The following is a 27,634-nucleotide window of genomic DNA, read 5'->3' as shown; positions in this document are numbered from 1 at the left end:
ACCAGTTATAACTTTTTATTACTAAATGCCAGTAAGTGATTAACAACTATAAAGTAGATGACTATTCTGGATATTGTGGAGGGAAAATAGAAAAATAATTATGAAAACTTTTATCTAAAATGATACCAATATTGGGAATTTGGGGGCCGCTTGGCTGGCTCAGTAAGTGGAGTGTGAGACTCTTGTCTCGGGATTGTGGGTTTGAGCCCCGCACATTGGGTATAGAGATTAGTTCAAAATTAAATCTTGAAGCACCTGTGTGGCTCAGTCAGTTAAGTGTTGCCTTTGGCTCAGGTCATGATCTTGGGGTCCTGTGATTGAACCTTGCCTCAGACTCCCTGCTAAATGGGGAATCTCGTCCTTCTTCTTCCCCTCCCCCAGTTCATACTATCTCTCAAATAAATAAATAAAATCTTTAAAAAGTTTTTTTGAGATAAATCTTTTTAAAAGACTTTTAGACTACATTTGTGTTCAGAATGATCATGGTTTGGAGGATGTATATATATTTCAGTTTCTTCAAGTGCTTTAACTCTTTTTTTAAGAGTTTTTTATTTTATTTGTGGGGAAGGGGCAGAGAGAGAGGGAAAATCTCACGCAGGCTCACACCCAGTGTAGAGTTCGATATGTGCCTCTATCTCCATACCCTGATCATGACCTAGGCCAAAATCAAGAGTTGGACACTTAACCAACTGAGGCACCAAGGTGCCCCATGGTCCATTAACTCTTATGTAAGATAGGAAAACACAAAGAAAATATTTCTCTGGCCCCTGATATTAATATATTAAGTACATTGAATGGATGAGACACATTTGATTTTTGGATGCTTAGCAAAGTTATGCCTGAAATCATTATTTTGACTCATTAAGCATTAGTATCTGTGGTAGTCAGCTTGGAATTTGTTCATTCTAATTTTTTTATTTTTAAGAAATGAAATATATTATTGATATTAGTGTAGAATACGTATTATACTGTATGTTAAACTGTGTCTCGGTATATAACAAATTACCATTTAAAATTAGTTCTAGGTGACACCTGGGTGGCTCAGCAGTTGAGCGTCTGCCTTTGGCTCAGGGCGTGATCCTGGACTCCCATGATCGAGTCCCACATTGGGCTCCCTGCATGGAGCCTGCTTCTCCCTCTGCCTGTGTCCCTGACTCTCTCTCTCTCTCTCTCTCTCTTTGTGTGTGTGCCTCATGAATAAATAAAATCTTTAAAAAACAATTAGTTCAAAATGCTATATGTAAGAGAAATTCACCAAAAAAAAAAAAAAAAAGCCATAGTAAAATAAAGGAATATTCTGTCCAAAAGAGCAATTTACAAGTTTAGAAGGTAGCTTATTGGTAGAGCTAAGACTTGGGTTTTAATATATTTCCATCTCTTACTAGATATGAGGCTTTAAGTCTGTTAATGTCTCTGAGGCTGTTTTTTAATCTTTAAAATGGGAATGATACCTGCTTTGAGAGGGGCAGCTAGATAATATTGTAAAAATGATTTATAAACTTTAAGGTGCTATGCAAATGAATGATGAATTTCACTGATGGCCTTAGGTTTGATAGCCTAATTCTGTATCTTTTTATTATTGCATAATAAATCATAGTAAGCCTATTAAAGCAACGGCGTGGGAAACATTAGAGTGGAAGGTTTACTTGGGCATAAAAAATAACTACCATTAAGCTTTTCATATATCTATAGAGTCTATATGCAGACTAGACTCTTTTTTAAAAATTTATACAATAATCCTGCAAAAAAAAATGTGGACTGGGTTATGTTGGACTCTCCGTAGTTTCTTTTAATATTTTTCCAGTTTTATCATAATATAATCAACATATAATATGCTTTTTCTTTCTTTCTTTTTTTGTCTTCAGAAGAGCTCCGGACCAAGACTATATTTCCTCTTTGTGCTAGATCCTTTCCATTCCTACAGATCTCTTTTTCACATGCTTATCAGGTGTCTCTCTGAATCTTTTTTTTTTTTTTAAGATTTTATTTATTTATTGCGAGGGATCCCTGGGGGCTCAATGGTTTAACACCTGCCTTCAGCCCAGGGCGTGATCCTGGAGACCCGGGATTGAGCTCCCTGCATGGAGCCTGCTTCTCCCTCTGCCTGTGTCTGTGCCTCTCTCTCTCTGTGCCTTTCATGAATAAATAAATAAAATATTCCAAAAAAAAAAAAAAAAAGATCCCTCTAGAGCATATAAAGTATCTCATTGTGGTTCTAATTTGAATTTCCCTGATAACTAATGATGTTGAGCATCTTTTTATGTGTTTATTGGCAACCTTTGGGAAAATGTCCAGATTCTTGCCTTCTTGCCCCCCCCCTTTTTTTTTTTTTTTTTTTTTTAAGATTTTGTTTATTTGTGAGAGAGACAGGAGGAATGGAGGGAGAGGGAGATATTCTCTAGGAGACTGTCCTGATGTGGAGCTCCATTCCAGGACCCTGAGATCAAGGCCTGAGCTGAAACCAAAAGTCCAACACTCAACCAACTGAGCCACCCAAGTGCCCTTTGCCCATTTTTTAATTGGGTTATTTATCTTATGATTAAGTTGTAAGAAGTCTTTATATATTCTGGATACAGTTCCCTTATCAGATCTATGATTCACAAATATTTTCTCCCATTCTGTAGGTTGTCTATTTTCTTTTCTTATTTTTTTTAAAACATTTAATTTATTTATTCATGAGAGACACAGACACACACACACACACACACAGAGGCAGAGACACAGGCCGAAGCAGGCTCCATGCAGGGAGCCCAACGTGGGACTCCATCTTGGGTCTCCAGGATCACACCCTGGGCCAAAGGCGGCGCTAAACCGCTGAGCCACCGGGGCTGCCCGGTTGTCTATTTTCTTGATAGTGTCTTTTGAAGCATAGTGTTTTTAATTTTGAGTAAGTCCAATTTTTTGTTTTTGTTGTCACTTGTGCTTTTGTTATCATACCTAAGAAGACTGTGCCTAACTCCAGGTCACAGTTACGCCTATATTTTTTTCTGTTTCATAATTCTTTCTGGATCTGTAACCCATTTTGAGTTAATTTTTATTTATGTGAGAGCTTAGGATCCAGTTTGTTTTTGCACATAGGTGTCCGTGGTCTCAGCACCATTTGTTGAAAAGATTTTTTTTCTCCCATTGTCTTGGCACTCTTATCAAGTATCAATTGACCGTACATGTGAGGTTTATGGATTGTCAATTCTATTCCTTTTATCTGTATGTCTATCCTTATGCAAGTACCACAATATAGCTTTCTGAAATCAGGAAGCATGAGTTACCCAATTTTATTCTCATTCTTAGACTTGTTTGGCTACTCAAAGACTCTTGATTTCTTTATGAATTTTAGGATCAGTTTGTCAATTTCTGCAAAAAAGAAAATGCAGCTGGGATTTGGTAAGGATTGAGTTTGAATCTGTAGATCAATTTGGGGAGTATTGCCATCTTTTTAATTTTTTTTTTAAGATTTTATTTATTTATTTGAGAGAGAACACAAGCAGAGGAGGGGCAGAGGGAGAGGAAGAAGCAGACTCCTCACTGGGCAGGGACCCCAACGTGGGGCTCAATCTCAGGACCCTGAGATCATGACCTGAGCCACTCAGCCATCTTTTGTTTTTTTTTTTTTAAATAGGCTCCACACCCAGCATGGAGCCCATCACAAGGCTTGAACTGACAACTTAAGATCAAGACCTGAGCAGAGATCAAGAATCAGACGCTATCTAAGCCACCCAAGCACCCCAGTATTGCCATCTTAACACTATTAATTTATGCCATCAATGGAATTTTATTTTGATCTGTAGGAGAGAAAAAAAGCATTGTAATGAAAGAAGTTTTTGCTTTCCCTCCACAAGTGAAAAGCCTCTGGGGGAAAATCCCACAAGTGAGTAGACAAAAAACCTCAGAACCATCGATCCCAGTCTCCCAACTCAGGAAGTTACATACACTGAGCCTTGGAGAATCCATACTGAGTTTCCATAGACTGACATTGGCCTGTCCCCTATTGATGGGGACATAGATTTTGTTCCTTCTGACCTCTAAAGTATCCTAAGTGGTCAGAGACAGCAGGGGAGGCATGTTTGTTTCCTAAATAGATGAACCTGTTGTTTTTGTATCCTTTAAGTCTTTAAGTTTCCTGGGCATAAGAAAATTGCTTTTCGTTGTTGCCATTTTGTTTTATGCTAGTTAGTTTCTTTTGCTTGTCTGCTTTGGGGGAGTTCTTTAAACTTTATCAGCTAGAACAGTTTGAAAGTTAGCAAGATAAAATTTGCAGGTTAGCTTTGAGGCTTCTTCAGAGTCTGGAGACTATGGGCTTCTAAAGAGACCTAATATGTAATAATTCCATTGGAAATCGGTTTGTAAACGCAGTTACAGCATCAGTTAATTAATGGCTCATTTTTTATATTCCTTCAGTGTTTACCCCCCAGAGTCTACTCATATGTAGTTGCTCCAGCATGTAATAGATCAGAGTAAAGAATATATACTGGTAGGGTCTGTCCTTCCCATGCCCTTGACTGTTTTGCCTTTCTCATTCTTAAGATCACTGTCTTAAATGTTACCTTTGGGAGAAGTTGGCCTCTTCTGTACTCAGGAGGCTTGATCTTTCTATTAAGAGCCTCTCTTTTTTACTCTAAGAAAACTAAAGGAGGATGGGCAGTCTGGTGGCTCAGTGGTTTAGCGCCACCTTCAGCCCAGGGCCTGATCCTGGAGACCCGGGATCGAGTCCCACATCGGGGTCCATGCACGGAGCCTGCTTCTCCCTCTGCCTGTGTCTCTGCCTCTCTTTCTTTCTGTGTCTCTCATGAATGAATAAATAAATAAAATCTTTAGGGGATCCCTGGGTGGCTCAGCGGTTTAGCGCCTGCCTTTGGCCCAGGGCGCGATCCTGGAGTCCTGGGATCGAGTCCCACATTGGGCTCCCGGCATGGAGCCTGCTTCTCCCTCTGCTTGTGTCTCTGCCTCATTCTCTCTCTATGTCTATCATAAATAAATAAATCTAAATAAATAAATAAATAAATAAATAAATAAATAAATAAATAAATAAATAAATAAAATCTTTAAAAAAAAAACTAAAGGAGGATAAATGATGCCGTTTGCTAATGGAAACCTGGTTTTTGTTCTTGATCCCTGATGGCGTGATTTCTGTCTCTGGAAATGATCTTCCTCTCTTATAGCAAAACATGGAGCTTCTAGTATGCTCTCTCTCTGAAAGTCAAAGGGTAATGGCAGTCCCTGGAGGAAAGCACAGGCTCTGACTGGGGACTGATGTTGAAGCCAGATCTAGTGAAGTGCTCACTCAGTTATCCCTGGGGAAATCTCTAGGTAAGGGAAAAACGACAGATCTGGCTCATCAGTACTGCCCAGTGATCATTTGTAGAAATCCTAGGGCAATTTTCAATCTTAAAAATGAGTCAGTCAAAAAATAATTACTTGCATCTTTATCCCACTATTAGCTATTTAATATTAGGTAAGGTTTTTAATATCTCCAAAACTTCATTTTCCTGTCCAGAAAGTGAAGTAATAGAGGTAATGATATCTGAACCATAGGATTTTGTGTCTGTAAAGCCCTTATTGCCGGGCTTGGCACACTGACTATTAATGAGATAAAAATCTATAAAGTATGAGGAAATAAGACCTAACTATAGAAAGTTTAAACATAAGACAGAAGGGATCCCTGGGTGGCGCAGCGGTTTGGCGCCTGCCTTTGGCCCAGGGCGTGATCCTGGAGACCCGGGATCGAATCCCACATCAGGCTCCCGGTGCATGGAGCCTGCTTCTCCCTCTGCCTATGTCTCTGCCTCTCTCTCTGTCTCTCTGTGACTATCATAAATAAAAATTTAAAAAAAAAAAAAAACATAAGACAGAAAATAACAGTGCACACAAACTATTACCAGCTAGCGAAACAGACTTTATACTCAGAGAAAAAAGTGTATTTTGACAATCATATTAATACTAATGGTGAATACTTACTGTGTTCCAGGCACTGTCCTACATTAATTCTCATTGACTCTTCACAAAAAATCATGTAAGTAAATACATTTTAGAGTTGAGGCAAACGAAACCTTAAGAATGGCAGAGCTAGGGTAGCCCTGGTGGCACAGCGGTTTAGGGCCGCCTGCAGCCCAGGGCATGATCCTGGAGACACTGGATCGAGTCCCACGTCAGGCTCTCTGCATGGAGCCTGCTTCTCCCTCTGCCTGTGTCTCTGCCTCTCTCTCTGTCTCTATGAATAAATAAATAAAATCTTTAAAAAAAAAAAAAAAATGAATGGCAGAGCCAGGGATCCCTGGGTGGCTCAGCAGTTTAGCACCTGCCTTTGGCCCAGGGCACAATCCTGGAGTCCCGGGATCGAGTCCCACGTCGGGCTCCCGGCATGCAGCCTGCTTCTCCCTCCTCCTGTGTCTCTGCCTCTCTCTCTCTCTCTCTCTCTCTGTCATAAATAAATAAATCTTCACTGGGTGTTATTCTGTATGTTGGCAAATTGAACACCAATAAAAAATAAATTTATTATTAAAAATAATAAATCTTTTTAAAAATTAAAAAAAAAGAAAAAAAGAATGGCAGAGCCATGGTTTTAACCTGGGCTGTGAGACTCCACACCTGTGCCTTAACCACATGTACACTGATGGGAAGAGAAGGAATGCCAGAGAAATAAAAGGGAAAGAAAAGGGAGTTTCAGATGGGCTTCTATGCCTTAGGAAATCATAGAAGGTTTCAGGGGATCATGTCACATATAGGAATAGGTCAGTGATGGAACCAGTGGCTGAAGCAGATTCTTTTTAAGTAAACTGAAGACATCTTAGAATTCAGGGTGTTGGATAAGGGTGTGTGTCTACACTTGATCCAGTGACAGTAGAAAGCACTGAAAAGTTTGGAGCAGGTTGGGGACAAGATCCAAGTGATATTTTAGAAACAATAGTCTGGCAATAGTGTGCAGATTAGGTTGGAAAAACATGCAAATGCATTTCAATGGAAGAAATAGCAAGGTTTGGTGACTGGAAAGGAAGGAGGGGGTCATGAAGGTCAATGCCCAAAGAGACAGCCTTCAGGCAATTTTGATACCAAAATAGTTTTCTCAAATTTGGAAACCTTAAGAATAGGCTGTAAATGACTCCCTGCCCCTCATTCCTGTAAACTTCCTGTACTTCCCAAAATGCAGGCTCTTCCAGGATTCAGTCCCTTCTGGTTGTCTCATCCCTTTGCTTATACTCCACCCGTTTTTCCCCAAGAGCACCCTGCCCTGTCAGAAAGTCCTTTTACTTTCTAAACAAAATTCTTGGGCAGTCCGGGGTGGCTCAATGGTTTAGTGCCGCCTTCAGCCCAGAGCCTGATCCTGGAGACCCGGGATCCAGTCCCACATCGGGCTCCCTGCATGGAGCCTGCTTCTCCCTCTGCCTGTGTCTCTGCGTCTCGAATGAATGAATGAATAAATAAATAAATAAAACCAAATTCTCCCATCCTGGAGCTTTTCATGGAGTCCTCCCTCCCATTTGCCTGCCTCCCGAAACCTGTCTGACCCTTTCCCACAGAGGCGGTGGCTTCCTTGGGAGTGCTGGGGAGGACAGCTCTTCCCCACCCACACCAAGGGCCAGGCTCAGTGGGCCAATTTGACAGGTGAAAATGTGCCTTCCCCCATGTTTTGCCTAGTGTTCCTTTGAAACGTTTTATCTTTTTCTTTTTTTTTTTAAGATTTTATTTATTCATGAAAGAGAAAAAAAGGCAGAGACATAGGCAGAGGGAGAAGTAGGCTCCATGCAGGGAGTCCAATGTGGGACTCTATCCCAGGACCCCAGGATCACACCCTGAGCCAAAGGCAGACGCACTCAACCACTGAGCCACCCAGGCCTCCCCATTTTATCTTCTTCTTATATAAATGCTCCTTGTATAGTAAAGACCCTGTCCCTTTGCTTGTCATATTATAAATATTTTTCTAGGTTCTCATTTGACTTTATTTATGATGGTTTTGAGGTACGGAAAGTGTTCTGGTTTTACTTTCAGAAATACTTTAAGAATAAAATTTAACTCGGAAAATACAAATACATTTTTCTTGTAAAAACTTTTTTTTTCCTTGTAAAAACCTAAAATAATTTGAATAAACCAGTCCCTTTTTCTCTCTGTACCTAATCCTAGTCCTCTTTCCCTCCTACTGAAACACTTGGGTTCTAAATTTTTTCTATGGAATTATATATACTTAGTTTTTTGTATGATTTCTTTTGTTTTTCTACTCAGGCCTTCCTTATCCTTAGGTCATATAAATATTTACCTATATTTTCTTTATATCTAACTCTTGAGGCCAGTTGGGTACAGGTATCCTCTGCTTTTCCAAAGTTTGTGTTAGGCCATTTCACATTTACTAAAGACCTGCATTAGTACTTGTTTTCACTAACTGAAAAATCCAAAGAGGATTTTCACTTCTACAGAAAAAGGGGAAAACAACAGTAGCGTTGAACATTTATCTTGGAGTGAGCCATTATGGAGGCTGTGTGCACCCCCAGCAGTGAGCGTGGCACTGCCCAGCTCCCATCCTGGAAACTACACCAAGTGTCTCAACATCAAGCCACCATAGCTTTGAATTGTGTCTATGAGCATCTGTGCTCTTTCTTGATTTATTATCTGTTAGCAAGATGTGTCTGGAGGTACCAGAAAAACCTGAGAGATGATTTTATAGGTGTAGAAACACTCAAAACTTTTTCCACATACATTAATAGTAATTACTTCTTGGCTTCGTGCCATTTCGGCTTACAAAAGTTTTCACAGGAACGCTGTACTTTTAGATAGTGGGTAAAACCTATATATTGTAATAAACAATGTGAGATAATTTTTTTTAAGATTTTATTTATTTATTCATGAGAGAGACAGAGACACGGGCAGAGGGAGAAGCAAACTCCATGCAGGAAGCCCGATGTGGGACTCCATCCGGGTCCGCAGGATAATGACCTGGGCCAAAGGCAGGCGCTAAACTGCTGAGCCACCCAAACATCCCAGTGTGAGATAATTAACCGTTTTTTTTTTTTTTTTCCCACTGGTTTGGAATTTAGTGTATATAAAGTCCGTATATGCTGGGGTCATAGCTAAGTTTTTTGGTATATCAATCTACCTATTTTTATGCTAGTACCACAGTAATTGTAGCTTGTCATATACTTTAGTGTATTTCCCACCACTACCACCCACATGTTCTACATCACTTAGGTTAAAACCATGGCCCTTAAAAATGCCCTTCTAATAGCATCCTCCTTTACCAACCCTTTTCCCCTTCTCTCTAAAGTAAAAAATCAGTTTTCTCTCTTGAATTCCTTGATTTTTACAAAGTTCCATTATTTTTTTTTTTTAGCTACCTGGTTCAAAACCATTAGCAGCTGTTTATAAGGCAGCAGCTCTCTCCACAATGATTAACTTTTCTGTATCTTTCTCCTATCCCGAAACTTAAAATTCTCAGACTGAGAAATATACCCCCAGTCAAAGGAGGACAAGAAACCTCCTCCTGGGATGCCTGGGTGGCTCAACGGTTGAGCATCTGCCTTTGGCTTAGGGCGTGATCCTGGGGTCCTGAGATCAAGTCCCACATCGGTCTCCCCATGGGGAGCCTGCTTCTCCCTCTGCCTATGTCTCTGCCTCTCTCTGTGTGTCTCTCATGAGTAAATAAATCTTTAAAAAAAAACCTCCTCCTCCTGGCCTTTACTGTAATTTCTCTTTAATTTCACTTGAACTATACTCCTGGCCTCTCTCTGCCTTTTTCCCCCTATTAAAATTTTTGTTATATTACTGGAGTATCATTTACTCTCATATTACTAAGGGGAAAAAACTAAATGATATGTTTAAACATAAGTAAAATACAACAGTGGGATATTGAAGTCCATAAAGAAGAGCCATAAAGTCTTAAATGTTGTCTTAGAAACAAGTAATATGGATGTACATGTGGGTGGGTGTCTTCATCTTTTTTTTATTTTTAAACTCATTTTGAAATAATTTTAGCTTACAAGAACTTATAAAAATAGTGTAGTGAGTTCCCATGTACCCTTCAAGTACAGTGAGTTCCCATATACTCAATGATAATATCTTAATAGCATCTTACATAGCCTTGGTACATTATCAAAACCAGGAAACAGACACTGGTACAATACCATTAACTGCTGTTTTACCTTGGATAACATACATTCTAGAATTACCATGAGAGTTCTCTTGGCAAATAACCATGCATGGAGTAGTCATGGAACCAGCAGCTTTTCAGCTATCTTATTTCCATCCGGGCTCAGTGACATATATTAATAGAAATGAGAGGTTGAGCAGAGAAACAAAGGGTAACAAGAATCCTAGTGGACTTTGTCAAAGCTAATTCTAGAATGTCCTTTTGTTCTTCCTCTGACATTTCCATGTTCCCAAAGTAGCCAACCAGAAGTTTCATGGAATAGCAAATTACTCGTCCTGTTTGGTATGTTCTTGTCTCCTGTTTTATCCTGTTTCCAGGGGAGGAGCCAGGAGTCAAGTTAGGCAGGGGAGGGAATCCATAGCCTCTGCTGTTGTTACAAGTCAAAAGCAAACGGTAGCCCTCCCCTGTGGCTTCGGACTGAGACAAAGGAAAATAATGAATAATGTGACAGGAACAAATTGACAGTGGCCACATCTGCCAGTAGTTACTAATATAGCCTAGAATGTCAGGTTCTGATGGTAAAAGTTGGTGCTGCCCTGAAAGTTGTTTCCCATAAAGTTGTTTGGTCTTAACCCTTGTTTAAGGCATTATTGGAAGTGTATGCTTATCATAGAGTGTCATTGATGTAGAGGACAGTGCTGTTTTCAGGTTCTCTAGCCAAAAAAAAAGGAACAAATGTAAGTTTATGAATGCATCAAGGGAATTTTTTAAAAATGTTTTTAGCAGTCTTGTGTGGCAGGGAAAGGTATATTACAGTGGTGTGACAAATTAAGGTCTAGCTTTTTTTTAGGGGACTCAGTATCTGAAATATGATTATATCAAAGTGGAGTATAATCTTTAGAGGTTGTTACCATCTGATAATGACTGAAATCCTTCCCTGTCACAACAAAGACTTCTCACAGATGGACCTCCCTTGAGAAATCACTGTAAACAAATCAAACTCTCAAACTGGGGCAGGCACCTGGGTGGCTCAGTCACTTAAAATTTCAACTCTTGTTTTAGGTTCAGGTCATGATCTCGGCTTGTGGGATCCAGCACCCCCTCCCCTTGCAGGCTCTACACTCAGCAGGAGGTTTGCTTGAGATTCCCTCTGCCCCCCACATGTGCATGCACATGCACTCTCTCAAATAATCTTAAGAAAAACAACTCAAATTGGGGCTTTAAACATTAATATTATAGAAGATTTATTTCATTTATAAGATAACTCATTTGGCACTATTGAAACAGTAAGTTCCTACAGAGCTTTTTAAAATTGTTTGATTTACAAAAACCAAAAAACCTTCATTTTCACCATTTTTTTCTTTGTTTTTTTTACCAACTTTTTTTTGTTTTGTTTTTTGTTTTTAAAGATTTTATTTATTTATTCATGATAGTCACAGAGAGAGAGAGAGAGAGAGAGGCAGAGACACAGGCAGAGGGAGAAGCAGGCTCCATGCACCGGGAGCCCGACGTGGGATTCGATCCCGGGTCTCCAGGATCGCGCCCTGGGCCAAAGGCAGGCGCCAAACTGCTGCGCCACCCAGGGATCCCGCAACTTTTTTTTTTAAGATTTTATTTATTTATTCATAAGAGACACAGAGAAGGCGGGGGAGGGGGCAGAGATACAGGCAGAGGGAGAAGCAGGCCCCATGCAGGGAGTCCAATGTGGGACTGAGTCTCAGGTCTCCAGGGTCACGCCCTGGGCCAAAGGCGGCGCTAAACCGCTGAGCCACCCAGGTTGCCCTCACCAACTATTTTAAATTGCTAAAATTCACCTGTATAAAAAAGTATTCACCATGTTTTTATTAAGGCATCTCACTGGCTCTTAGATATGGTACATGGTTCCTTTTTCTGGTTAAAAGTATATATTTACATGACCAGCAAACAGATATGCTCATGTATTTTTAAAAGCTAACAAATCTCCAAAATACTATGAAAACATACTGTTATTTATTTAGGATAATACCCATTTTAAAAAGATTCCTGGGATGCCTGGGCGGCCCAGCGGTTGAGCGTCTGCCTTCGACCCAGGGCATGATCCTGGAGTACTGGGATCTAGTCCCACATTGGGCTCCCTACATGGAGCCTGCTTCTCTCTCTGCTTGTGTGTCTCTGCTTCTCTCTGTGTGTGTTTCTCATGAATAAATAAAAATCTTTAAAAAGAATAAAATAAAATAGATTCTTTCATATGTCAACTGTACTTCAATAATATTTTTTTTTATTTGAGAGAAAGTGCATGCCAGTGGACACAGGGACAGGGAGAGGGGGAGAGAGAGAGGGAGAGAGAGGGAGAGAGAGAGAGAGAGAGAGAGAGAGAGAGAGAAAGAGAAAGATCTCAAGTAGACTCTGCACTGAGCAGGGAGCCCAACGTGAGTCAATCTCACAACCCCAGGATCATGACCAGAGCCGAAACCTAGAGTCAGACACTCAACTAACTGAGCCACCCAGACACCCCTCAATAATAAAAACTTTTAAGTAAATAAAAATACAAAACATATTTAAGCTTAAAATCCTTTACAATACTTATGTCAGGGGATCACTGGGTGGCTCAGCGGTTTGGCGCCTGCCTTCGGCCCAGGGCCTGATCCTGGAGACCTAGGATCGAGTGCTGCGTCGAGCTCCCTGCATGAAGCCTGCTTCTCTCTCCACCTGTGTCTCTGCCTCTCTCTCTCTTTCTCTCTCATGAATAAATAAAATCTTTAAAAAAAAAAAAAAAAAGAATACTTATGTCAGCAAAGTTGAAGGACTTCCAAATGGATGTCCCTAATATTTGAAGGTGAATTGAAGACATTTATAAGTTAAAGATTGTGTATATATGATTTCTACACTTAATGGGAAAAATCATTCCAAATGAGATTCATTCATTTTAAGAAATTAAGACCAAAAAAATGTATTTGTGCTGGGCAGATTTCATGCTAATAGAGCTAATAATGATCTTTGTTTTTCTGGCATAGCTTTAAGAATGTACCTTTGATCACTTCTCAGACTTTTGGCTAAGTTAAGTGTAAGAATATACCTCTGTTTTGACTTTGGTAGCATCTTTTAGAGATTTCATTCTGCGGGACACCTAGGTAGGTCAGATGGTTAAGCCTCTGCCTTCAGCTCAAGTCATGATCCCGGGGTCCTGGGATCGAGCCCCACATTGGGTTCCCTGCTCAGAGGGGAGTCTCCCTTTCCCTCTCCCTCTCCCTCTGCCTCTCCTCCCCCCCCCCCCACTAGTGTGCTCTCTTTCTCAAATGAATTTTTTAAATCTTAAAAAAAAAAAGATTTCATTCTGCAAAGTTTGTAATTCTCAACTGTCCTTAAAATGCAGGAAAGGGGGGATCCCTGGGTGGCTCAGCGGTTTAGCGCCTGCCTTTGGCCCAGGGCGCGATCCTGGAGTCCCGGGATCGAGTCCCACGGTAGGCTCCCGGCATAGAGACTGCTTCTCCCTCCGCCTGTGTCTCTGCCCCTCTCTCTCTCTGTCTATGATAAATAAATAAATCTTTAAAAAAAATGCAGGAAAGGATTATTCCCAGAATCTGAATTTTTTTAAAGATTTTATGTATGTATGTATGTATGTATTTAAGAGAGAGAGAGAATGCACACAAGCCAGGAGGGAGGGGTAGAGGGAGAAGTGGGCTCCCCACTGAGTGAGAGCCCCATGTGGGACTTGATATCAGAACCCTGAGATCATGACCTGAGCCGAAGGCAGATGAAGACAGATAATTAACAGACTGAGCCACAGGCACCTGTGATTTATTTTTTTAAGATTTTATTTATCCATGAGAGAGACACAGAGAGAGACAGAGACATAGGCAGTGGGAGAAGCAGGCTCCCTCCAGGGAGCCTGATGTGGACTTGATCCCAGGATCCTAGGATCATGACCTGAGCAGAAGGCAGACGGACGGTCAACCACTGAGCCACCCAGGTGCCCCCCATGATTATTTTTTAAGTAGACTGAAAATAAGAACCAAGTTCTAGACAAATAAGAACTACTCAACTAAGGTACCTGTTAATAAGTGCCATGAGGAGATAACTTGAGCTCTACAAAGTAGAATAAAAATAAAATACTGATTGAGAAATTAGTCCTGTTTTTGCCTTAATTCAAAATTCTAAAATGAAAAACTTGGGCAGCCCTGATGGCCCAGCAGTTTGGCGCCGCCTTCGGCCCAGGGTGTGATCCTGGAGACCCGGTATTGAGTCCCACATCAGGCTCCCTGCATGGAGCCTCCTTCTCCCTCTGCCTGTGTCTCTGCCTCTCTCTCTCTCTCTCTCTCTCTCTCTCTCTCTCTCTCTGTGTCTGTCATGAATAAATAAGTAAAATCTTATAAATAAACAAACAAATAAATAAAATGAAAAACTTCTCTATAAGGGCACCTGGGTGGCTCAGCAGTTGGGTGCCTGCCTTCGGCTCAGGGAGTGATCCTGGAGTCCTGGGATCGAGTCCCACATCGGGCTCCCTGCATGGAGCCTGCTTGTCTCTCTGCCTTTGTCTCTGCCTCTCTCTCTCTCTGTCTCTCATAAATGGATAGATAAAATCTTTAAAAAAAAAAAAAAGTACCCTATAAAAAAATGATTGACTGTATCCTAGAGTGCCCCAAACCCAGTAACCTATAAAGTTTCTTTTTTTTTTTTTTTTTTTTTTTTAGATTTTATTTATTTATTCATGAGAGGCAGAGAGAGAGAGAGAGGCAGAGACACAGGTAGAGGGAGAAGCAGGCTCCATGCAGGGAGCCGGACATGGGACTTGATCCCGGAACTCCAGGATCACGCCCTGGGCCAAACCAAGGCAGGCACTAAACCATTGAGCCACCCAGGGATCCCTGAAGTATTTTTCATATGCTAGAAAGTTACTGAATGATGTGGCTAACATCCAGGAACTCCTAGCCAAAGATTTCTATGCTTTTGCTGTCAACTGAATGAGAAGAAACACCTCTGCCCTCAAGAAGTTTATAATCAGGGTGCCTGCTGACTCAGTTGGTTTATATTTGATCCTTTAAGGTTTTCTAGATATACAGTCATATCACTTACAAATAATGATACTTTTGCTTCCTGTTGTCCGATTTTTTAAGATTTTTATTTACTCATGAGAGACAAAAAGGGAGAGGCAGAGACATAGGCAGAGAGAGAAGCAGGGTCCATGGAGGGAGCCCGATGTGGGACTGGATGCCCGGATTCCGGGATCAGGCCCTAGGCTGAAGGCAGGCGCTCAACTGCTGAGCCACCCAGGCGTCCCACCTCTAGAATAATGTTGAATAATTCTGAAAGGTTCTGACACAAAAGAGAATGCTTGTAGTGCATCCCCGGTAAGCATAAATCATGGCTTACTTTATATGTAACATCTTTAGTTCTTCTTATTCAGTATTTCTTGAATCATTCTTCCCTGAATTCAAAATATGTCTTTTAATCCATTGTTAAAAATGTATATTCCTCTCCCATCACCTAACATTTACTTTTACCTCAAGATCATCCAAAGACTGCTAAACCCAGGATATACAAGAATGAGCAAACTAATGGAGACCCAAACAGGTAATGTTTAAGAAAGGATTAAAAGCTTTTACTTTTAAAAGTATTTTACTTGTGAATTACTTTCACAATCAGCTTCACCTAGAGTGGGGAGCCTGTGACTGAAATCAGAATTGCCATTGGTTTGAGCAGTTTGGTATTGAGAGAAGTGGTGAAGACTTAGCTTTTTTCTGGATCTTTTTACAAACAAGTTGTTTTTATTTCATTAAGAGAAAAAAAGACATTGTAATTTAAAGGATAAGAAAGATGATTGCAGAGCACGAAGAATAAGATGGTGATTTTATGGTTGCTTTATTCCTTATTGTGGGGAGGCAGCAGGACAGTGGAAGATGCTTGATCTTCAGTCTGACCATCATCCCAAGTTCTGAGCTTCCTACTTTTCAGCTGTGTAACTTTGGTTAATGGGGCTGCAACGTATTTTCTAGGAATTATGGCAGCTCTGCTTTTTTGCTTTTCTCTTCATCTCATCATACACAGAGAAATTCTGCTATTCTTTGTAAAAAAGTTTGCTGCATGGTATTTGTGGCATTATATAAAAATGACCAAGAGTGTTTCCTTCTCTGAGCAATGGAAGTGAAGACTAGTCAGACTTGATGTGTCTTATTTTAGAGATTTGCTTGGATGGCTTTGCTGTGCAGTTGGTACATCTGGGGCAATTGTAGCCAGCCTCTGCCGATGATCTCTGTCTTTGTTACTCCCATTTCCTTCTATCATGGTTGACTCCTTAAGGGTCCTTTAAGCCAAAGAAAGGTTTCTTCTCACCTCCTTTTATTAGCATGTCTGGTGTGCCATGTGGTGATCATAACACCTGATTGGGTCCCCAAAAAGTGATTCAGCTCTTTTGATTTTGCTGGCTGCTCTTGGGAAAGACTTCAAATGAGTGTCCAGTGTCCATGCTGACCAGAGAGCCTAGGGATGCACGAGGGCAGAGTATCCCCCCTGTGCCTAGATGAGAATAGGGAGTAGGAAGGAGTGTGCAGCAGAAAGGGTGGCAAGAGAGATATTGGGGCGGCCACAAGGTAAAGAATTTAAAATGCAAAGCTAAAAAGTTAGGACTTTTCTCAGTGAAAATCTTTTGAAAGTTTTTAAGAAGAAGTAATGATATGATCCAGTTTGTGTTTTAGGAGTATTACTCTAGTCATTGTATATTAGATTATAAAGGCTAATTGAGTGATATCTTAACTGTGTTGCACATGAGAATTGCTTTTTACTTTTTTATTTTTTTAAATTAAGATTTACTTATTTATTCATGAGAGACACAGAGAGAGAGAGAGGCAGAGACACAGGCAGAGGGAGAAGCAGGCTCCATGCAGAGAGCCCGATGTGGGACTCGATCCCGGGTCTCCAGGATCAGGCCCTGAGCTGAAGGTCTTGCTAAACCGCTGAGCCACCCTGGCTGCCCGAGAATTGCTTTTTAAAATGAGCATTCAGGGCAGCCCGGGTGGCTCAGCAGTTTAGCACCACCTTCAGCCCAGCGCGACCCTGGGGACCCGGGATCGAGTCCCACATCAGGCTCCCTGCATGGGGCCTGCTTCTCCCTCTGCCTGTGTCTCTGCCTCTCTCTCTTTCTGTGTCTCTCATGAATAAATAAATAAAATCTTTAAAATAAATAAATAAATAAATAAATAAATAAATAAATAAATAATCATTCAAAAAATTTTAAAATAAAATAAAATGAGCATTCCCGGGTACCTGCCTGTCTTATTCAGAGGAGCATGTGGCTTTTTGTTTGTTTGTTTGTTTGTTTGGTGTTCAATTTGCCAACATAGAGCATGTGGTTCTTAATCCCATAACCCAAATTAATCCCTGAGACTTGTAGGTGAGCATCTTAACTAATTTTTTTTTTTTTAAGATTATATTTACACAGAGACACAGAGAGAGAGAGGCAGAGACCTAGGCAGAGGGAAAAGCAGACTCCCTGCAGGGAGCCTGATGCAGGACTTGATCCCAGGACCCCAGGATCATGACCTGAACTAAAGGCAGACGCTCAACCACTGAGCCACCCAGGAGCCCCTTAACTAAATATTTTTAAGCAGGTTGTTTACTGTTAAAATATTTTCTTTTTTCTTTTCTTTTTTTTTTTAATCAGTTTTTTTTTTTTAAAGATCTTATTTATTTGTTCATGAAAGACACACAGAGAGAGAGGCAGAGACAGGCAGAGGGAGAAGCAGGCTCCATGCAGGGAGCCTGATGCAGGACTCGATCCCGGGACTCCAGGATCACGCCCTGGGCCAAAGGCAGGCGCCAAACCGCTGAGCCACCCAGGGATTCCCTGTTAAAATATTTTCATGTTGGAGATAAAAAGTTAGGTATCAGAGCACAGTCACTTGATAATAAAAGCAACTGGCCTGATATAAATAAATAGTTGAATTTTAAAAATCAGTGGGAGAGGGATGCCTGGGGGGCTCAGCGGTTGAGCCCCTGCCTTCAGCTCGGGGCGCGATCCTGGAGTCCCAGGATCAAGTCCCACCTCGGGCTCCCTCCCTGCATGGAGCCTGCTTCTCCCTCTGCCTGTGTCTCTGCCTCTCTCTGTGTCTCTCATGAATAAATAAATAAAATCTTAAAAAAAAAAATCAGTGGGAAGAGACAAATCTCCACTGCAGAATTCCAAATAATTCACATAGGAGATAGAGCATAACTCCCCACTCCTTTATTTTGGGCTGCATACAGTGAATTCCTTCCAAGAGAACAATATGGAACGGAGGGAAAGAGTATATTTACAGTGGAGAAACCTGACAAGCACCACCTCAGATCAAGATCAACGTCAGCACTGATAAATCATGTTGATAGTACATAATAATCTTGACATGATGGGATGAAAATGGCACTTCATCTCAATGGTCTTCCTCCTAAAAACTCACAACCACAGCCTAATTATGAGAAAAACATCGGACAAACCCTGACTGGCAGGCACCCAGAAAATATTTGACCCAATACTACTCAACACTGTCAAGGTCATTAAAAAAAAGGAAAATCTGAGAAACTCTCAGAAGCCTAGAGGAGCTTCAGGAGACATGATAACTATATGTAATGTGGGATCCTGGGACAGAAAAGGGATATTAAATTAAAACTAAGGAAATCTGAACAAACTGTAGGCTTTAGTTAGTGCCAATGTATCAGTAATGGCTCATTAGTTGTGGCAAACGTAAGATGTCTATCATAGGGGGAAACTAGTCTGGGGTATATGAGAACTCTACTATTTTATAACTTTTCTATAAACCTAAAGTTTACTTTTCAGGAAGGGCTAGAACAGAATAACACTTGATAAACCAATTCTCTTCCTGGTAAATTGTTAGGAATTGAAATAATACAATATAGATCTTCTATCCCTAGATTAGTAATCAGGAACTGAGTTAATATCATTAGATAATTATCTCAGTATCACTGAGAATTATCTAGCTTGAGTATGAATTGTTTTGAAGGATGTAAATGAATAAGTTATTTGGTTTTGTAGAGGAAATCCACAAAATTATCAGAATAATGCCCAAATACAAGGAAACCCTGAATATAAGGCAATCTCTTAATATTCCAATGAAAATATTTTTAAAAGGGATGTATGTAGAATAGACAAATGTATATTTTACCTACATAGTTAAGACCATAAGTTTATAAAATAATACATAAATATAGAAATATTGTCCCCCTCCACGTTTGTCACTTCCTATGAAATAATATTGCCCAGATTTTTTACATGCATTTTGATGTTAATACCTGACACATAGTAGGTTTTCAATAACCACTTACTGAATGAATGATAGTTTGAGATCAGGTATATGGAGAGACCTGAATCAATCTGGAAGGATCCTTTGAATGTCTTTGACCATAGCAAAGGTGAAGCAGTGTTTAGCCTCTTCTCAGGGTAGTTGGAGATGGTACAAACTGTCTGCTTAGGGGAGGCCAGGATGTAGCCAGGGTTGGCATGGGTGCACAGAAAGAGCCCCAATTTAGGAGTCAGGCAGATCTGGATTCAGAGACCATACGGTAGACTGACCCCAAGAGTTTCTCTGAGGAGGTGCCACTGAAGCCAGGATCTGGGGATGTGAAAAATAAGGGCAAGAGCAGTCAGGCGGCTTCATGGATAGAAGAAACACTAGTGTGCTGAAGAAAGAGAAAGGAGCCCATTATGGTGGGAGCATAGAGACTGGGGACCTTGCAAACCATACAAAGGACTTGAATTTTGTTTTTAAGTGCAAAGGAAAACTGGGGCTTAACATCTAATTCACAGATTTTATAAAACTATCTTCTTCTGTGAGAATGGATTCAAAGAGGAAGCTAGGAGGGGCACCTGGGTAACTCAATTGGTTAAGCATCTGACTTGATTTCAGCTCAGGTCGTGATCTCAGCGTCGTGAGATCAAGCCCTGCATCGGCTCCTTGCTGAGTGTGGAGCCTGCTTGGGATTCTCTCCCTCTCCCTCTGCGCCTACCGCCCTGGCTCGCTAGCTCGTCTCTCTCACCAAAAAAAAAAAAAAAAAAAAGACTGGAAGCGAGGAAAGCCATCAGGATCCTAGATAGGAGAGGATGATGGATTCATAACAACACTCTGCTCACTAGATGCCCAGGCACTGTTCTAAGCACCTTATATGAACCAACTCATTTAAGTGTGCTGTCCAGTTAGCACCTTTTCATTCTCAAAAGTACTAGTTTGAATGATAAATTACAAGAAACTATGAATTAGCCAATTAACATTTTCAGGGGGGACAGTCTTCCTACCCATCAATTTCAAACCATTCTATGAAAGCCACTAACCAGGACAGCTCTATAATACAAGATTCAAGCAGGAAAAACTAGAATCTCGTCTCTGAACTTCCTGAGCCTCTTCCTTGTTGTTCTCTTTTATCCTGGCCTCTCGGTTACATGTGGGCATCTTTATTTGTCTCTTTCTCAGTGTCTTTTTTTTTTTTCTTTCCCTCCTTCCCTTGTGTATGTCTCTCTCTCTCCCTCTGTTTGTATGTTCCATGTTTCTTTCCTCTTTCCCTCTTTAGCTTCCCCATTCCTCCTCTCTACGCTCTCTCTTCCTCTCCCCTAATCTCCCTCCTGTCTCTCCTCTCAACTGGCCAGTGATGTACTGCCATGTATAGTGGATCTGTTCTGTTTAATATATAAAAATCAAGGTTGTATGCATGCCAAAATGCTTCTAGATGACTAAGTATTTTAAATTCTTCTGTCCCAGTCCCTGCATTCACATCTCAAGGAAATTTACCTCATCCCTCGCTCATCTGACTGGTTTCTTCCAGTCCCCAAGCCTTCGCTTCCCACTCCACCACCACCCCCCTGACGGCCTTCTTTACCTCAGGTCTGCCCCCAACCCCCGCACTGGACCAAAATCATACCAGGTCGCAGCTATTTAAAACATAAGAAAACTTATGTAACCTTCTGTGTGGAACCAAGTGACTCTCATTCTTCCATGTGTATCTTAGTTTACTCCTTTTTTTACCTTTCCTAAGGCTCCACACTCTACAAACTATTGATTTTTTTTCTGGAACTTATTGTTTCCAAACTGAAGCTTATTTTTAACATGCTCTTACTTTTACATATGAGAGTGTGCTGCTTTTGTCCGCCTGGTTCCAATAAGAAGCTACTGAAAACAGCTCTCTGAACAGAGGCTTCCCATAGTAAAGGAATGTTCCTTTGTGCTCACCCTGGGTATAAATCACCTGGGAGCTTCTAAATGAGAAAAGACCTGGCTGACCCAGAAGGTGGTATTTATAAATAGTCCTCCAGCCCCCCTCCTTAAAGCTTGTCCACCTAATCCTCTCCTCTCTCAAGATTGAAGTGACTTGACCTTTGAGTCTTAAAACTCAGGCTCTTTTTCTCTGAAAAATCTAGTTAACAAAAAGCTGCTAAAACAAAAATATTTTCAGCCAGATGATGATCAGCCATCAAAGCTTACTTTTCATTCGCAACATTTTTAGCAAAATATGCTTCCTCTTTTGAGGACCGTCTTTCCTTGTGGTTATTATTTTAAGATATCTACCTTAATAATTTTTATTTATTTTTGCTACTGGGCTGTCATGGATTTGTATTTTTATGACTTATAAAGCTCTTCCCAAATGGCTGCATCTCTGCCATGAATTAAGAGTGTTCCGGGATCCCTGGGTGGCGTAGCGGTTTGGCGCCTGCCTTTGGCCCAGGGCATGATCCTGGAGACCCGGGATCGAATCCCACGTCGGGCTCCTGGTGCATGGGGCCTGCTTCTCCCTCTGCCTGTGTCTCTGCCTCCCTCTCTCTCTCTCTCTCTGTGACTATCATAAATAAATTAAAAAATTTTAAAATAAAAAATTTTTAAAAAAGTGTTCCTTTTCACCCCTAACTTACAGAAATTAGAGGGCCTCTAAGCCTCCATTCCAACATCATTGGATGGAACTCTGTTTATATTTCTTCAATCTTGTATTTATTGAGAGTAAAATCTTATAGGTTTTGTTAGGATTATACAATGAAGCACACAATACAGACACTGGTAGGTTTCCAGATTAAGGTATATGCAGGAAATACTTAATTGTTGAACTAGCCAAAATATTTTTTTAAGTGTATATTTCCAAGAAAGATAATTAAATCCTGAAACTGATTATTTATAAAGAGAAGAGGTGCTTATGTTAAGGAGATGAGCCATGTATTTTTAGCATCCTCTCCCTTGCTATAAAATGGAGGAATCTTAAATTCACTATCCACTAATTATCAGAGAGAACACTCTCATTTGAGACTTTTTTCTTTCTATCCTTTGATAGGCTGAAGAGTAAATTCTGGTGCCAGGCTTTTCTTTGCTGACCTGGGCCGGCAGCAGTAATGCTTTTTTTGGAAACTGCTAGATCCGATCTAGCTGTTGCTTTATGAAGGGAGCCCCTTTTCCGAGCTTTTCTTGCAGTAGTTTTGCTAGAATGCCCCACTTGTATGAGAGCCTGAAACTTTAAGACTAATTTTAGTTTCGTTGTTTAAGAAAATCTGCTGTCCGGTGTGGCTATATTGGTACCTGGGAGACTATCTGTAGAAAAGAATGAAAAGCATGTACAGAACAGGTTAAATGAGTGCTGTATCTTCTGAAAAATCTAAAAGAGTTCTGTTTAGATCTGAGCTCAGAGTGGACTTGCTAGAGCAGTGGTATATACTGTTTCATTTCTCCAGTTGGGGAAGCTTTCTCTTCATATATGAAGACCCCTGAATAGATAAGTATATTTGTAGTCATTAGAATTTTAATATGTGATCTGGGGATGCCTGGCTGTCTCAGCTGGTAGAGCATGCGACTCTTGATCTTGGGGTGGTGAGTTCAAGTCCCACATTGGGCATAGAGCTTACTTTTTTTTTTCTTTTTTGTAGAGCTTACTTTAAAAAGAAGATATGGGGGCACCTGGGTAGCTCAGTGGTTGAGCATCTGCCTTTGGCTCAGGTTATGATCGCAGGGTCCTGGGGTGGAGTCCTGCATCAGGCTCCCCACGGGGAGCCTGCTTCTCCCTCTGCCTATGTCTCTGCCTCTCTCTATGTCTCTCATGAAAAAATAAGTAAAATCTTTAAAAATAAAAATAATTAATTTTTTTAAAAAGTGATTTTAAAAAATGTGATCTAAGTAAGTATGTATACTTGGAACTTGCTTTTGAATTTAGATGTTTAAAAAAAAGTGGAATTTCAAAATATGAAGCAGAGAAAAAACCACATAGGTGTATAAGAGCAGCAGTATCTGGTAATATAATGAGCATGCAAGGAGATTTTGTTAGGATTGCACACACCAAGAGGAGAATAGCACAACCAACACAACCTCAAAGCAAAAATAGGTCCATGCCAGGAGGGAGCAGTGTACAAACAGGTTGAGGGCACAGGAAACTAGGGTATCCCTCATTCAAGGCATTCTACTGGATAACCCTTGGTTATTTTTCATGACTTTTCTCTAGTAGCAGCAAAACCTACTAGAATCTCTCCAGAGGGTTAACTGTACCATGACACACATAGTGATACTAATCAACCACGTTGCTCTGGGTTCAGCACTGCTGGCTACCCAAACAATGGGAAAGATGGAAGGCTCCCTGGGGTTTCAGAACGACTGACAGTCAGAAGACAAGAGCCTGCAGCAGCAGCCACACAGCAGGAAAGTTTGGGTTAGCATGACCTGCTGGGCTATCCTGAAGAACTACTATTGACTTTTCTTCAAGTCCTGTGTGACCAGGCCCCAGAGCTGGTACCCAGGCATCCACGCTTAAGTCATGTGCTTGCCCTTCACTGCACCAGGCTATGGAGGGAAGGATTTAGATCTTCTAGTTACAGTAATGCATAGCAGTCGCTGTCTCCCATGGCAGCATGGAGGCTGCAGGGTACTATTGGGAAGAGGGTTTGGTTGCTAGACAGCAAAAAGAAAAGGGAAAAAGAAAGACTTGGAAACTGTATCAACTGGACTTATCCGAAGCTCAGTCTCTACAAATATTAACCATTTTTCTCAGACAGCCTCCATGTATAGATAATATTGATTTTTCTTTTTATCTGTCCATTGTTTTAAAAAAAACTCAGGACTATCTTTTTAAATTTAGTGTTTTTATCTATCAGAGTTGTGTGTGTATTATTCAGAGTCAAATCTACCTGGTTTTGAATGATGAGCTAAGTTCTGTATCCTCACATTCCTATTTTCTACTCCCCAGAAAAAGCTATTTTCAATTTCTAGCTGATTTATTTGGTATTTATCTTCATATTTCTGAATTGCACACTGTGGCTATGTCTTAATGTCTCTGTTTTAGGCATTGTTTATTGACTTCCCACTATGGAAGATGAGTTTTGTTCTTTCCCAGCACTTTCTGCCTGACCACACATACATGCTCTTCTCCTTCCCCCATCCTCCCAGGATGATGATATTGGATCCATAGTCCATGTTTTTATTATTATGACTTATGGCAATACTGTTTGCAATGATGCCATTAGTATACTATAACTACTTTTTCTTCCAATACTTCCTTTGATTTTTTTTCCTGTTAATTATTGTCTTGGTTTTTTTATTCATTTGCTTAGATTTTCTGTGCTTCTCACTAATTAACCCTGAAATGTTCCTAACTGTATAAACCTTTCCATATAAATACATTAAATATTCAATGAATTTCATTCTGATTTCCTTTTGTCTGGGCCCTTGACCTGTCACCTTCCAGGCTTGCTATAAAGCTATTATTCTGAAGTCTCCTTCACAGTCATTCAGAGGACCTCTTTCACCTGTCTCTTGTTTAGATCCCTTACTTCCTGGATCCAGTATCATCTCTTCCTTTGTCTTCCTTGTCATTTTGAAGAAGCATATTTTTATTAGTTTCTTTTTTTTTTAAGATTTTATTTACGGGGCAGCCCCGGTGGCGCAGCGGTTTGGCACTGCCTGCAGCCTGGGGTGTGATCCTGGAGACCCAGGATCGAGTCCCACATCGGGCTCCCTGTGTGGAGCCTGCTTCTCCCTCTGCCTGTGTCTCTGCCTCTCTCTCTCTCTGTGTCTATGAATAAATAAATAAAATCTTTAAAAAAAAAAAGATTTTATTTACTTATTCATGAGAGACACACAGAGAGTAAGAGAGGCAGAGACACAGGTAGAGGGAGAAGCAGGTTCCATGCGTGGGACTCGATCCTGAGTCTCCAGGATCACGCCCTAGGCTAAAGGCGGCACTAAACCGCTGAGCCACCCAGGCTGCCCATTATCATGTTTTCTTGAGAAAGTAAATCTTTTTTTAGTTTCAGGAATTTCCCTGAGAATTTTATTTTATGTTTTAAGATTTTATTTATTAATTCATGACAGAGAGGCAGAGACACAGGCAGAGGGAGAAGCAGGCTCCATGCAGGTAGTCTGACCTGGGACTCGATCCCGGGTTTCCAGGATCAGGCCCTGGGCTGAAGGCAGCACTAAACCACTGAGCCACCCAGGCTGCCCTCCCTGAGAATTTTAAGGGGAAAATCATTTTTCTATCCTCCAGAGTCCCTGTTGAAAAGTGTGATTCACTCTGATTTTTTTTTCCCCCACTCTGATTCTGACCCTTTATGTGACAACTTGTTTTCCCTCTGGAAGCTTCACTTTAACCTTGATGTTCTGCAAGTTCCCATGATGTGACTTGGGCACTTGCTAGAACCTTTCAATCTGGGACATTTTCTTGATTTAATTAATTGATAACTTCCTCTCCTTGCTTTCTTGTTCTGTCTTGAACTCCTGTTAGATTTTGGACTTCTTAGACTTATATCCAGTTTTTGTATCCTTATTCTCTTGTTTTCTCTCTTTGTGGCTTTTTATTTTTCTTTCTGAAAGACTTCAGGAAAACTTTGTCCTCAAACCCTTGCATTGAGTTGTTTGGTTCTGCTTACCAAAATGTGTATTTTTCTAGCATTCTTTTTTGTTCTCTGCTCTTTTTTTTTTCATTGTTATTAGTCCCTTATTTATTGTATGATGAACAGTACAGAAACTAGAAAATAGAACTACTTAAGTTAGAAGGCATTTTATAACAAAAAGAGATTATCAATGGACTAGCCTCAAAATTTGTGACCTTGAGCCAGAGAAAATCACCTAAAATATGCAAAATTCAATTGTATATAATTTTTAGTGTCTGTAAGAGTTATGTTAGCTCTGGCTGTTTTATTTTTGTTTTTATTTTTTTTAAGATTTTATTTATTTAATCATGAAAGGCAGAGAGAGAGAGAGAGAGAGAGGCAAAGGCAGAGGAAGAAGCAGGCCCCATGCAGGGAGCCCGACATGGGACTCCATCCAGGGCCTCCAGGATCATGCCCTGGGCCAAAGGCGGCACTAAAACCGCTGAGCCACCGGGGCTGCCCCCGGCTGTTTTGTTTTTAATGCTTCTTTTTAAAAGTTTGTGTCTTCCTCTGTAGTCTCTTTCCTCTGAGTTCCTTTTTTCTCTTCGTTTTGGTCTGTCTTTCATAGTAAATGCTTTCCTCAGTTTCTCGTGATCCTTGGCTAGTCTCTGATATTTAAGAGCAGGCCATTAAACAGGTACTTCAGAACTCTGGACTTGTGAGTAAAACTTGGGGCTATGATCCTCACTGTGGGTGTGGTCTGCATGAGTCATTTTTTGGGATACTTCTCTTACCTGTTTCTTTAGGTCTTTTATCTTCACTAGACTGATTCTGTTGGAAAGTTTTTAATTTTGCACTATTCATTTTCTCTCTTTTGCAATTTCTAGATGTATAGAGTCGTTGATTTTCCTGTTGTACATAAAAATATCTCTACTGGGTCTCTGCTTAAGATCTTCCTTTAGATGTCCTTTGGACCCTCCTACACATTCTTATTTGCTTTCGTGGCACTTAGCAGATAGGCCGACTTTGCTAAAAAGTAAACACGAGTTGGTAGGAGCAAATCTGAGAGCTAGAATACACCTGAAATACAAAGTAAAAGTCACTTCCCATGCATTATTTTTCCTTAATATATTTGATCAGAAATTGGATGAACCTCCGGGATGCTGAGACAGGAAAGATACTGTGGCAAGGAACAGAAGACTTGTCTGTCCCTGGAGTGGAGCATGAAGGTATTCTCCTACCCTTTGTTTGCACAGGGCTCTAATTCGTTAGCATGGTCTAAGCATCAGGGAGCTAAATTAATGTGCACCCCAATGGGGGGGCAAACCCCTGTGGGCACAGCATGTGTTGTTGAAATTCCTAGTTCTTTTCCTGCCTTTTCTTCTCTCACTTCCCAAAACCTACTTTGTGCTGAAATTTTAGCATTATAATATACCCAGAAATATAAACTAAGCTCTCAACTTTTTTTCCTAAAGAAAATTTGCATTTTTATCTCTCTGAAATAAAAGAAAATCTAAGAGGTTAAAACCAACAGAACATAGTAAAGAAGGTGCCCATTCAGCCCTTCCCTTGATGAGAGCAGCTAGGGAAAGCCCATGAATGCACTACATCTGGTGTTTCTTAAAGATCTTTCAGGCAGATGCACTTGACCAACTGGGGACCTCTGCCTTTAATTAAAAAGTATAATTCTGGGGCACCTGAGTGCCTCAGCTGATTGTGTTCCAGGCTCCTGGGATCAAGCCTGGCATGGGGTTGCCTTCTTCTTCCTCTACTCC

At 40.7% G+C, this 27,634-nt stretch overlaps 1 protein-coding gene across 1 annotated transcript in view; it reads left to right on the top strand.

Annotated features, from left to right (window-relative positions):
* PDE6D (phosphodiesterase 6D) overlaps positions 1-27,634 on the top strand; it is a 53,831-nt gene that overhangs the window by 22,716 nt on the left and 3,481 nt on the right. The window contains exon 2 of the mRNA XM_077869221.1: positions 27,000-27,088. Within this exon, the coding sequence (XP_077725347.1) occupies positions 27,000-27,088 (89 nt within the window). The remainder of the gene's footprint in view (positions 1-26,999; positions 27,089-27,634) is intronic.

The sequence above is a fragment of the Canis aureus genome, chromosome 24, assembly GCF_053574225.1.
Source record: "Canis aureus isolate CA01 chromosome 24, VMU_Caureus_v.1.0, whole genome shotgun sequence".
Classification (NCBI taxonomy): Eukaryota; Metazoa; Chordata; class Mammalia; order Carnivora; family Canidae; genus Canis; species Canis aureus.
The sequence above is the reverse complement of the archived record's forward strand: the minus strand, read 5'-3'. Positions and strand labels throughout refer to the sequence as shown.